General features: G+C 49.3%; 1 protein-coding gene across 1 annotated transcript in view; it reads left to right on the top strand.

The window, feature by feature from the left end:
- Positions 1–416: 416 nt before the first annotated feature.
- Positions 417–12,519, top strand: part of LOC311121014 (serine/threonine-protein kinase PLK1-like) — a 15,968-nt gene continuing 3,865 nt past the window's right edge. The window contains exons 1-7 of the mRNA XM_084195557.1: positions 417–1,131; positions 1,567–1,735; positions 1,963–2,107; positions 2,667–2,760; positions 6,443–6,665; positions 8,304–8,447; positions 11,826–11,903. Coding sequence (XP_084051683.1) covers positions 769–1,131; positions 1,567–1,735; positions 1,963–2,107; positions 2,667–2,760; positions 6,443–6,665; positions 8,304–8,447; positions 11,826–11,903 — 1,216 coding nt within the window. The 5' untranslated portion in view covers positions 417–768. The remainder of the gene's footprint in view (positions 1,132–1,566; positions 1,736–1,962; positions 2,108–2,666; positions 2,761–6,442; positions 6,666–8,303; positions 8,448–11,825; positions 11,904–12,519) is intronic.

The raw sequence follows: 12,519 nt of genomic DNA, 5'->3' as shown, positions 1-12,519 counted from the left end.
AGTCAGACTCATCAGTCAGACGAAGTTTACATTTGTCCACAGTTCTATGTTCATAGTTACCTAAAACATACAAGTATTGTTTGTAATAATAACGTGTATTTTCCTTCTGGCTAGTGTTTTTCTAGTCACACGACATAACATTCTTTCCAAGGTGCAGTCGTGAAAATACTAAAGTTACTACACTTCCCACAGTTCATTTGGTTATCGTCTGGTTGTCGGTGATTGGTCCGTGTTTAAGGAACGTAGCGTTAGCTACAGGGTTTTTGACCAATCGGCGCTGCGGATTTGAACTTCCCGGTCGGTAATTGGCCCATTTTGGTTCAACCTTCCCATGCTGCTTTGCTGGAATTCAAATCGGGAGGACCAATCACAGGCGGTTCTAACGAACAGAGCAGCATTTAAACTTGCAGCTAGCTAGTCGACGCTGTTGTTAAACGAAGAGCAAATAACAGCGGGGGAAACAAATTTATCATTATTATTTTTTTTGCCACTACTATTAAATTATATTTAGTCAAATCTATCGGTTCTTGGGAACTCGTGTACGCTACACGTTCACGGCTTATTTTAAGCAAAACAGTTTGTTAACTTTGGGGCACCTGAATGGTTGGGTTTTGATTTGAATTCAGTGGTTTGCTCGAAGGTGGATGGTAGTGAGGTAGGTAGCCAAACTTTTTGCATTTTTATTTCTTTTAAATTGTCGTTTTTAGATTGTCAAACTTGTTTCTTATTTTCTGCCTTCGTAAACTGAAGAGCACGTTTTACATCAATATGAGTGCACCGGTAGCCAAGGCGGCGAATCCGTCGACGCATGTTGACCCCAAATCGGCACCTCTCAAAGAGATCCCAGATATCCTTGTGGATCCCCGGACAATGAAAAGGTACACTCGGGGAAGATTTCTCGGTAAGGGAGGGTTCGCCAAATGCTACGAAATCACAGACATGGACACCAAAGAGGTGTTCGCCGGTAAAGTCGTCCCCAAATCCATGATTCTCAAGCCTCACCAGAGGGAGAAGATGACTTCCGAAATCGCCATTCACAAGAGTCTCGACAACCCGCACGTCGTGGGATTTCACGGCTTTTTCGAGGACGACGACTTCGTTTATGTGGTTTTGGAAATCTGCAGGCGAAGGGTGAGTGGATTTGTTGACTGATTACTTAGGTAAGTTGTCTTTGCTAACCTACGTATTTTGCTAGTTACTGTAACTAGCTAACCATTTCCTAATCTAGGAAGGAAGTCCACCGGTCAACATGGCTAGTTACTTGAATTGACAATACTTTGTTGTTAACCATAGCTTGCCCACAAGTTGACTGACTAGCATTGCATAAATAACTAGGTTTATAGCTTTGTGCTTTTGAATGAAAGTTATTTACAACTTTGCACTTAAAAGTAGTAGTTAGCCCTTTTGAGGAATTTGTGCAAACTGTACTGAAAGCTGGTTTCTTGGCATGACAACTTTAGGCTAAGTACATTCAGACATTCAGAAGTAAACCCTAAGAATACAAGTTAACCTAGCTATATAAAATAGTCCTTAACCCCCCCTCTCCTGTGCCTGTTCTGTCCCCAGTCTCTGTTGGAGCTGCATAAGCGTCGGAAGGCGGTGACCGAGCCAGAGGCCCGCTACTACATGATGCAGCTGGTTAAAGGCTGCCAGTACCTCCACAACAACAGAGTGATACACAGAGACCTGAAACTAGGAAACATCTTCCTCAGTGACGACATGGATGTCAAGATAGGTAGGTTCACACGCACTCCAGAATGTACACCACACACTTGGCGGTCCGGTTCTTCACTTCTCCAAGGTGACTATGGTCTCACAACACGAAGAGTTTGACAATACACACTCTATAAACACACCAGGGCTGTATTCATTACATCTACACACACACACACACACATCTACACACACACACGCGCCACTGTACAGCACCTTGTCTAAACACCTGTCTCGCATCTCCCACAGGTGACTTTGGCCTGGCCACTAAGATAGAATTTGACGGCGAGCGTAAGAAGACTCTGTGTGGAACGCCTAACTACATCGCCCCGGAGGTTCTCTGTAAGAAAGGACACAGCTTCGAGGTCGACGTCTGGTCTCTGGGGTGTATCCTGTAAGTGGAACCGCAGACAGACAGACAGACAGATAGATGAAATGAACACCTGCCAAACCGCAGGGCTCTGCAGTGCGATCATTACGTTAGTGCATTAAAAAGACATGTATGAGCACACATGCGAGTTGGGCATAGAAAAATGCTGCAGCATCTGTTTTCAAAGTATTTCTGGTCACAAGAAATTCAATTGAGCGATATCACGTTACTTCTTACTAATTCACTTGTTGTTGTTTTTAGAAACGTTCCAAAACATGTTATTTTTTATGTATGTAATGACACACAGTGGGCTGGTAAAACATCCGACTGGCTGGTGGGTTTTCATCTACTTGCCACTGGCTGGTGGGTTTTCATCTACTTGCCACTGGCTGGTGGGTTTTCATCTACTTGCCACTGGCTGGTAGGTTTTCATCTACTTGCCACTGGCTGGTGGACCACCTGCCATTTTCAGCCCTGCGCAGAGATGACACACACTCATCACCTCAACACACTTTCAATACTTTATCTGGATCCCCAGTAGTGGTCTGGATTTTAAGTCTTGATCTCTCTCTCTCTCTCTCAGGTACACTCTGCTGGTTGGTAAACCTCCATTTGAGACGTCTTGTCTGAAGGAGACCTACAACCGTATCAAAAAGAACAACTACACAATCCCCTGGGTGAGCTAACACCACATACACTACTAAGCTATCCCCCTGGGTGGACTAACACCACATACTACTACTACTACTACACCACTAAGCTATCCCCCTGGGTGGACTAACACCACATACTACTACTACTACCACTACTACACTACTAAGCTATCCCCCTGGGTGGACTAACACCACATACTACTACTACTACACCACTAAGCTATCCCCCTGGGTGGACTAACACCACATACTACTACTACTACACCACTAAGCTATCCCCCTGGGTGGACTAACACCACATACTACTACTACTACCACTACTACACTACTAAGCTATCCCCCTGGGTGGACTAACACCACATACTACTACTACTACCACTACTACACCACTAAGCTATCCCCCTGGGTGGACTAACACCACATACTACTACTACTACCACTACTACACTACTAAGCTATCCCCCTGGGTGGACTAACACCACATACTACTACTACTACACCACTAAGCTATCCCCCTGGGTGGACTAACACCACATACTACTACTACTACTACACCACTAAGCTATCCCCCTGGGTGGACTAACACCACATACTACTACTACTACACCACTAAGCTATCCCCCTGGGTGGACTAACACCACATACTACTACTACACCACTAAGCTATCCCCCTGGGTGGACTAACACCACATACTACTACTACTACTACACCACTAAGCTATCCCCCTGGGTGGACTAACACCACATACTACTACTACTACACCACTAAGCTATCCCCCTGGGTGGACTAACACCACATACTACTACTACTACACCACTAAGCTATCCCCCTGGGTGGACTAACACCACATACTACTACTACTACACCACTAAGCTATCCCCCTGGGTGGACTAACACCACATACTACTACTACTACTACTACACCACTAAGCTATCCCCCTGGGTGGACTAACACCACATACTACTACTACTACACCACTAAGCTATCCCCCTGGGTGGACTAACACCACATACTACTACTACTACTACTACTACACCACTAAGCTATCCCCCTGGGTGGACTAACACCACATACTACTACTACTACTACACCACTAAGCTATCCCCCTGGGTGGACTAACACCACATACTACTACTACTACACCACTAAGCTATCCCCCTGGGTGGACTAACACCACATACTACTACTACTACACCACTAAGCTATCCCCCTGGGTGGACTAACACCACATACTACTACTACACCACTAAGCTATCCCCCTGGGTGGACTAACACCACATACTACTACTACTACTACTACACCACTAAGCTATCCCCCTGGGTGGACTAACACCACATACTACTACTACTACACCACTAAGCTATCCCCCTGGGTGGACTAACACCACATACTACTACTACTACTACTACTACTACTACTACTACACCACTAAGCTATCCCCCTGGGTGGACTAACACCACATACTACTACTACTACACCACTAAGCTATCCCCCTGGGTGGACTAACACCACATACTACTACTACACCACTAAGCTATCCCCCTGGGTGGACTAACACCACATACTACTACTACTACACCACTAAGCTATCCCCCTGGGTGGACTAACACCACATACTACTACTACACCACTAAGCTATCCCCCTGGGTGGACTAACACCACATACTACTACTACTACACCACTAAGCTATCCCCCTGGGTGGACTAACACCACATACTACTACTACTACTACTACTACTACACCACTAAGCTATCCCCCTGGGTGGACTAACACCACATACTACTACTACTACACCACTAAGCTATCCCCCTGGGTGGACTAACACCACATACTACTACTACTACACCACTAAGCTATCCCCCTGGGTGGACTAACACCACATACTACTACTACTACACCACTAAGCTATCCCCCTGGGTGGACTAACACAACATACTACTACTACTACACCACTAAGCTATCCCCCTGGGTGGACTAACACCACATACTACTACTACACCACTAAGCTATCCCCCTGGGTGGACTAACACCACATACTACTACTACTACTACACCACTAAGCTATCCCACTGGGTGGACTAACACCACATACTACTACTACTACTACACCACTAAGCTATCCCCCTGGGTGGACTAACACCACATACTACTACTACACCACTAAGCTATCCCCCTGGGTGGACTAACACCACACTACTACTACACCACTAAGCTATCCCCCTGGGTGGACTAACACCACATACTACTACTACTACTACACCACTAAGCTATCCCCCTGAGTGGACTAACACCACATACTACTACTACTACTACTACTACACCACTAAGCTATCCCCCTGGGTGGACTAACACCACATACTACTACTACTACACCACTAAGCTATCCCACTGGGTGGACTAACACCACATACTACTACTACTACTACACCACTAAGCTATCACCCTGGGTGGACTAACACCACATACTACTACTACTACACCACTAAGCTATCCCCCTGGGTGGACTAACACCACATACTACTACTACTACTACACCACTAAGCTATCCCCCTGGGTGGACTAACACCACATACTACTACTACTACACCACTAAGCTATCCCCCTGGGTGGACTAACACCACATACTACTACTACTACACCACTAAGCTATCCCCCTGGGTGGACTAACACCACATACTACTACTACTACTACTACACCACTAAGCTATCCCCCTGGGTGGACTAACACCACATACTACTACTACTACTACACCACTAAGCTATCCCCCTGGGTGGACTAACACCACATACTACTACTACTACTACACCACTAAGCTATCCCCCTGGGTGGACTAACACCACATACTACTACTACTACACCACTAAGCTATCACCCTGGGTGGACTAACACCACATACTACTACTACTACTACGCCACTAAGCTATCCCCCTGGGTGGACTAACACCACATACTACTACTACTACACCACTAAGCTATCCCCCTGGGTGGACTAACACCACATACTACTACTACTACTACACCACTAAGCTATCCCCCTGGGTGGACTAACACCACATACTACTACTACTACTACTACACCACTAAGATATCCCCCTGGGTGGACTAACACCACATACTACTACTACTACTACACCACTAAGCTATCCCCCTGGGTGGACTAACACCACATACTACTACTACTACTACACCACTAAGCTATCCCCCTGGGTGGACTAACACCACATACTACTACTACTACACCACTAAGCTATCCCCCTGGGTGGACTAACACCACATACTACTACTACTACACCACTAAGCTATCCCCCTGGGTGGACTAACACCACATACTACTACTACTACTACACCACTAAGCTATCCCCCTGGGTGGACTAACACCACATACTACTACTACTACACCACTAAGCTATCCCCCTGGGTGGACTAACACCACATACTACTACTACACCACTAAGCTATCCCCCTGGGTGGACTAACACCACATACTACTACTACTACACCACTAAGCTATCCCCCTGGGTGGACTAACACCACATACTACTACTACTACTACACCACTAAGATATCCCCCTGGGTGGACTAACACATTCATGACGGTGTAAAGTACCTTTTAATAGTTCAAAGGTCATCCATGCTTATGTCAGTTTTGTCACCATCTTCTCCCCCCCCTGTTATTCCCCGTCTCTCTGTCTGTCTGCAGCAAATCAACCCAGTGGCAGCGTCTCTGATCAAGCGGATGCTCCATGCCGACCCGGCCCAGCGTCCCACCGTCTCCCAGCTGCAAACTGATGAGTTCTTCACGGGGGGGTACATCCCCCTGCGCCTCCCCACCACCTGCCTCACCGTGCCCCCACGCTTCTCCATCGCCCCCTCCTCTCTGGAGCCCAGCCAGAGACGCCCACTCACCGCTCTCAACAACCAAGGTTAGATAGATGGAGAGATACACACTACATAGAACACTGAATGGTCTAGTGTTGGTCTCTCTTCAGCGGGGGTCTAGTGTTGGTCTCTCTCTCTCTTCAGCGGGGGTCTAGTGTTGGTCTCTCTCTCTCTCTTCAGCGGGGGTCTAGTGTTGGTCTCTCTCTCTCTTCAGCGGGGGTCTAGTGTTGGTCTCTCTCTCTCTCTTCAGCGGGGGTCTAGTGTTGGTCTCTCTCTCTCTCTCTCCAGCGGGGGTCTAGTGTTGGTCTCTCTCCAGCGGGGGTCTAGTGTTGGTCTCTCTCCAGCGGGGGTCTAGTGTTGGTCTCTCTCTCTCCAGCGGGGGTCTAGTGTTGGTCTCTCTCTCTCTCTTCAGCGGGGGTCTAGTGTTGGTCTCTCTCTCTCTTCAGCGGGGGTCTAGTGTTGGTCTCTCTCTCTCTCTCTTCAGCGGGGGTCTAGTGTTGGTCTCTCTCTCTTCAGCGGGGGTCTAGTGTTGGTCTCTCTCTCTCTCTCTCTCCAGCGGGGGTCTAGTGTTGGTCTCTCTTCAGCGGGGGTCTAGTGTTGGTCTCTCTCTCTCTCTCTCCAGCGGGGGTCTAGTGTTGGTCTCTCTTCAGCGGGGGTCTAGTGTTGGTCTCTCTCTCTCTTCAGCTGGGGTCTAGTGTTGGTCTCTCTCTCTCCAGCGGGGGTCTAGTGTTGGTCTCTCTCTCCAGCGGGGGTCTAGTGTTGGTCTCTCTCTCCAGCGGGGGTCTAGTGTTGGTCTCTCTTCAGCGGGGGTCTAGTGTTGGTCTCTCTCTCTTCAGCGGGGGTCTAGTGTTGGTCTCTCTCTCTCTCTCTCTCTCCAGCGGGGGTCTAGTGTTGGTCTCTCTCTCCAGCGGGGGTCTAGTGTTGGTCTCTCTCTCCAGCGGGGGTCTAGTGTTGGTCTCTCTCTCTCAAGCGGGGGTCTAGTGTTGGTCTCTCTCTTCAGCGGGGGTCTAGTGTTGGTCTCTCTCTCCAGCGGGGGTCTAGTGTTGGTCTCTCTCTCTCTCTCCAGCGGGGGTCTAGTGTTGGTCTCTCTTCAGCGGGGGTCTAGTGTTGGTCTCTCTCTTCAGCGGGGGTCTAGTGTTGGTCTCTCTCTCCAGCGGGGGTCTAGTGTTGGTCTCTCTCTCTCTCCAGCGGGGGTCTAGTGTTGGTCTCTCTCTCTCTCCAGCGGGGGTCTAGTGTTGGTCTCTCTCTTCAGCGGGGGTCTAGTGTTGGTCTCTCTTCAGCGGGGGTCTAGTGTTGGTCTCTCTCTTCAGCGGGGGTCTAGTGTTGGTCTCTCTCTTCAGCGGGGGTCTAGTGTTGGTCTCTCTCTCTCTCCAGCGGGGGTCTAGTGTTGGTCTCTCTCTCTCTCCAGCGGGGGTCTAGTGTTGGTCTCTCTCTTCAGCGGGGGTCTAGTGTTGGTCTCTCTTCAGCGGGGGTCTAGTGTTGGTCTCTCTCTTCAGCGGGGGTCTAGTGTTGGTCTCTCTCTCTCTCTTCAGCGGGGGTCTAGTGTTGGTCTCTCTCTTCAGCGGGGGTCTAGTGTTGGTCTCTCTCTTCAGCGGGGGTCTAGTGTTGGTCTCTCTCTTCAGCGGGGGTCTAGTGTTGGTCTCTCTCTTCAGCGGGGGTCTAGTGTTGGTCTCTCTCTTCAGCAGGGACAGAGAATGTGGACCAGAAAGATGAGCCACTGCACCGAGAGATTCCAGAGGCCACAGATTGCCACCTGAGTGACATGCTGCAGCAACTCAACACCTGCAACGCTGCCAAGCCCTCAGAAAGAGGACTCATACGAATGGGTACGACACACACACAGACACACTTACATGGGTACGACACACACTGCCAAGCCCTCCGAGAGAGGACTCATACGAATGGGTACGACACACACTACCAAGCCCTCAGAGAGAGGAGTCATTCCCATGGGGTAGGACACATCCCAGCATATTGACCTCTGTTAGTTATGACGTGCTGTATCCAGAAACCTTAACTAAAGGTATCAGGGTTCTTCTCCCCCCTCCTAACGTCTAACCCCTGTGTTTCCAGAGGAGGCAGAGGAGACATCCCAGCATATTGACCTCTGTTAGTTATGACGTGCTGTATCCAGAAACCTTAACTAAAGGTATCAGGGTTCTTCTCCCCCCTCCTGACGTCTAACCCCTGTGTTTCCAGAGGAGGCAGAGGAGACATCCCAGCATATTGACCTCTGTTAGTTATGACGTGCTGTAAACAGAAACCTTAACTAAAGGTATCAGGGTTCCTCTCCCCCCCCTGACGTCTAACCCCTGTGTTTCCAGAGGAGGCAGAGGAGACATCCCAGCATATTGACCTCTGTTAGTTATGACGTGCTGTAAACAGAAACCTTAACTAAAGGTATCAGGGTTCCTCTCCCCCCCCTGACGTCTAACCCCTGTGTTTCCAGAGGAGGCAGAGGAGACATCCCAGCATATTGACCTCTGTTAGTTATGACGTGCTGTAAACAGAAACCTTAACTAAAGGTATCAGGGTTCCTCTCCCCCTCCTGACGTCTAACCCCTGTGTTTCCAGAGGAGGCAGAGGAGACATCCCAGCATATTGACCTCTGTTAGTTATGACGTGCTGTATCCAGAAACCTTAACTAAAGGTATCAGGGTTCCTCTCCCCCCCCTGACGTCTAACCCCTGTGTTTCCAGAGGAGGCAGAGGAGACATCCCAGCATATTGACCTCTGTTAGTTATGACGTGCTGTAAACAGAAACCTTAACTAAAGGTATCAGGGTTCCTCTCCCCCCCTGACGTCTAACCCCTGTGTTTCCAGAGGAGGCAGAGGAGACATCCCAGCATATTGACCTCTGTTAGTTATGACGTGCTGTATCCAGAAACCTTAACTAAAGGTATCAGGGTTCCTCTCCCCCCCCTGACGTCTAACCCCTGTGTTTCCAGAGGAGGCAGAGGAGACATCCCAGCATATTGACCTCTGTTAGTTATGACGTGCTGTAAACAGAAACCTTAACTAAAGGTATCAGGGTTCCTCTCCCCCCCCCTGACGTCTAACCCCTGTGTTTCCAGAGGAGGCAGAGGAGACATCCCAGCATATTGACCTCTGTTAGTTATGACGTGCTGTATCCAGAAACCTTAACTAAAGGTATCAGGGTTCCTCTCCCCCCCCTGACGTCTAACCCCTGTGTTTCCAGAGGAGGCAGAGGAGACATCCCAGCATATTGACCTCTGTTAGTTATGACGTGCTGTATCCAGAAACCTTAACTAAAGGTATCAGGGTTCCTCCCCCCCCCCTGACGTCTAACCCCTGTGTTTCCAGAGGAGGCAGAGGACCCATCCCAGCATATTGACCTCTGTTAGTTATGACGTGCTGTAAACAGAAACCTTAACTAAAGGTATCAGGGTTCCTCTCCCCCCCCCTGACGTCTAACCCCTGTGTTTCCAGAGGAGGCAGAGGAGACATCCCAGCATATTGACCTCTGTTAGTTATGACGTGCTGTAAACAGAAACCTTAACTAAAGGTATCAGGGTTCCTCTCCCCCCCCCCTGACGTCTAACCCCTGTGTTTCCAGAGGAGGCAGAGGAGACATCCCAGCATATTGACCTCTGTTAGTTATGACGTGCTGTAAACAGAAACCTTAACTAAAGGTATCAGGGTTCCTCTCCCCCTCCTGACGTCTAACCCCTGTGTTTCCAGAGGAGGCAGAGGAGACATCCCAGCATATTGACCTCTGTTAGTTATGACGTGCTGTAAACAGAAACCTTAACTAAAGGTATCAGGGTTCCTCTCCCCCCCCTGACGTCCAACCCCTGTGTTTCCAGAGGAGGCAGAGGAGACATCCCAGCATATTGACCTCTGTTAGTTATGACGTGCTGTAAACAGAAACCTTAACTAAAGGTATCAGGGTTCCTCTCCCCCCCCTGACGTCCAACCCCTGTGTTTCCAGAGGAGGCAGAGGAGACATCCCAGCATATTGACCTCTGTTAGTTATGACGTGCTGTAAACAGAAACCTTAACTAAAGGTATCAGGGTTCCTCTCCCCCCCCTGACGTCCAACCCCTGTGTTTCCAGAGGAGGCAGAGGAGACATCCCAGCATATTGACCTCTGTTAGTTATGACGTGCTGTAAACAGAAACCTTAACTAAAGGTATCAGGGTTCCTCTCCCCCCCCTGACGTCTAACCCCTGTGTTTCCAGAGGAGGCAGAGGAGACATCCCAGCATATTGACCTCTGTTAGTTATGACGTGCTGTATCCAGAAACCTTAACTAAAGGTATCAGGGTTCCTCCCCCCCCCCTGACGTCTAACCCCTGTGTTTCCAGAGGAGGCAGAGGACCCATCCCAGCATATTGACCTCTGTTAGTTATGACGTGCTGTAAACAGAAACCTTAACTAAAGGTATCAGGGTTCCTCTCCCCCCCCTGACGTCTAACCCCTGTGTTTCCAGAGGAGGCAGAGGAGACATCCCAGCATATTGACCTCTGTTAGTTATGACGTGCTGTAAACAGAAACCTTAACTAAAGGTATCAGGGTTCCTCTCCCCCCCCTGACGTCTAACCCCTGTGTTTCCAGAGGAGGCAGAGGAGACATCCCAGCATATTGACCTCTGTTAGTTATGACGTGCTGTATCCAGAAACCTTAACTAAAGGTATCAGGGTTCCTCTCCCCCCCTGACGTCTAACCCCTGTGTTTCCAGAGGAGGCAGAGGAGACATCCCAGCATATTGACCTCTGTTAGTTATGACGTGCTGTAAACAGAAACCTTAACTAAAGGTATCAGGGTTCCTCTCCCCCCCCTGACGTCTAACCCCTGTGTTTCCAGAGGAGGCAGAGGAGACATCCCAGCATATTGACCTCTGTTAGTTATGACGTGCTGTATCCAGAAACCTTAACTAAAGGTATCAGGGTTCCTCTCCCCCCCCTGACGTCTAACCCCTGTGTTTCCAGAGGAGGCAGAGGAGACATCCCAGCATATTGACCTCTGTTAGTTATGACGTGCTGTAAACAGAAACCTTAACTAAAGGTATCAGGGTTCCTCTCCCCCCCCTGACGTCTAACCCCTGTGTTTCCAGAGGAGGCAGAGGAGACATCCCAGCATATTGACCTCTGTTAGTTATGACGTGCTGTATCCAGAAACCTTAACTAAAGGTATCAGGGTTCCTCTCCCCCCCCCCCTGACCTCTAACCCCTGTGTTTCCAGAGGAGGCAGAGGACCCAGCCTGTGTCCCCATCTTCTGGATCAGCAAGTGGGTCGACTACAGCGACAAATACGGACTGGGTAAGAATAATGAAATCCTCTGTCACTCTCTACACCCTCTGTCACTCTCTACACCCTCTGTCACCATCTACACCCTCTGTCACTCTCTACACCCTCTGTCACTCTCTACACCCTCTGTCACTCTCTACACCCTCTGTCACTCTCTACACCCTCTGTCACTCTCTACACCCTCTGTCACCCTCTACACCCCTCTGTCACCCTCTACACCCTCTGTCACTCTCTACACCCTCTGTCACTCTCTACACCCTCTGTCACTCTCTACACCCTCTGTCACTCTCTACACCCTCTGTCACTCTCTACACCCTCTGTCACCATCTACACCCTCTGTCACTCTCTACACCCTCTGTCACTCTCTACACCCTCTGTCACTCTCTACACCCTCTGTCACTCTCTACACCCTCTGTCACTCTCTACACCCTCTGTCACCCTCTACACCCCTCTGTCACCCTCTACACCCTCTGTCACTCTCTACACCCTCTACACCCTCTGTCACTCTCTACACCCTCTGTCACTCTCTACACCCTCTGTCACTCTCTACACCCTCTGTCACTCTCTACACCCTCTGTCACTCTCTACACCCTCTGTCACTCTCTACACCCTCTGTCACTCTCCACCC

The sequence above is a fragment of the Coregonus lavaretus genome (genome assembly GCF_964263955.1).
Source record: "Coregonus lavaretus genome assembly, contig: HAP1_SCAFFOLD_1732, whole genome shotgun sequence".
NCBI classification, from domain to species: domain Eukaryota; kingdom Metazoa; phylum Chordata; class Actinopteri; order Salmoniformes; family Salmonidae; genus Coregonus; species Coregonus lavaretus.
The sequence above is the reverse complement of the archived record's forward strand: the minus strand, read 5'-3'. Positions and strand labels throughout refer to the sequence as shown.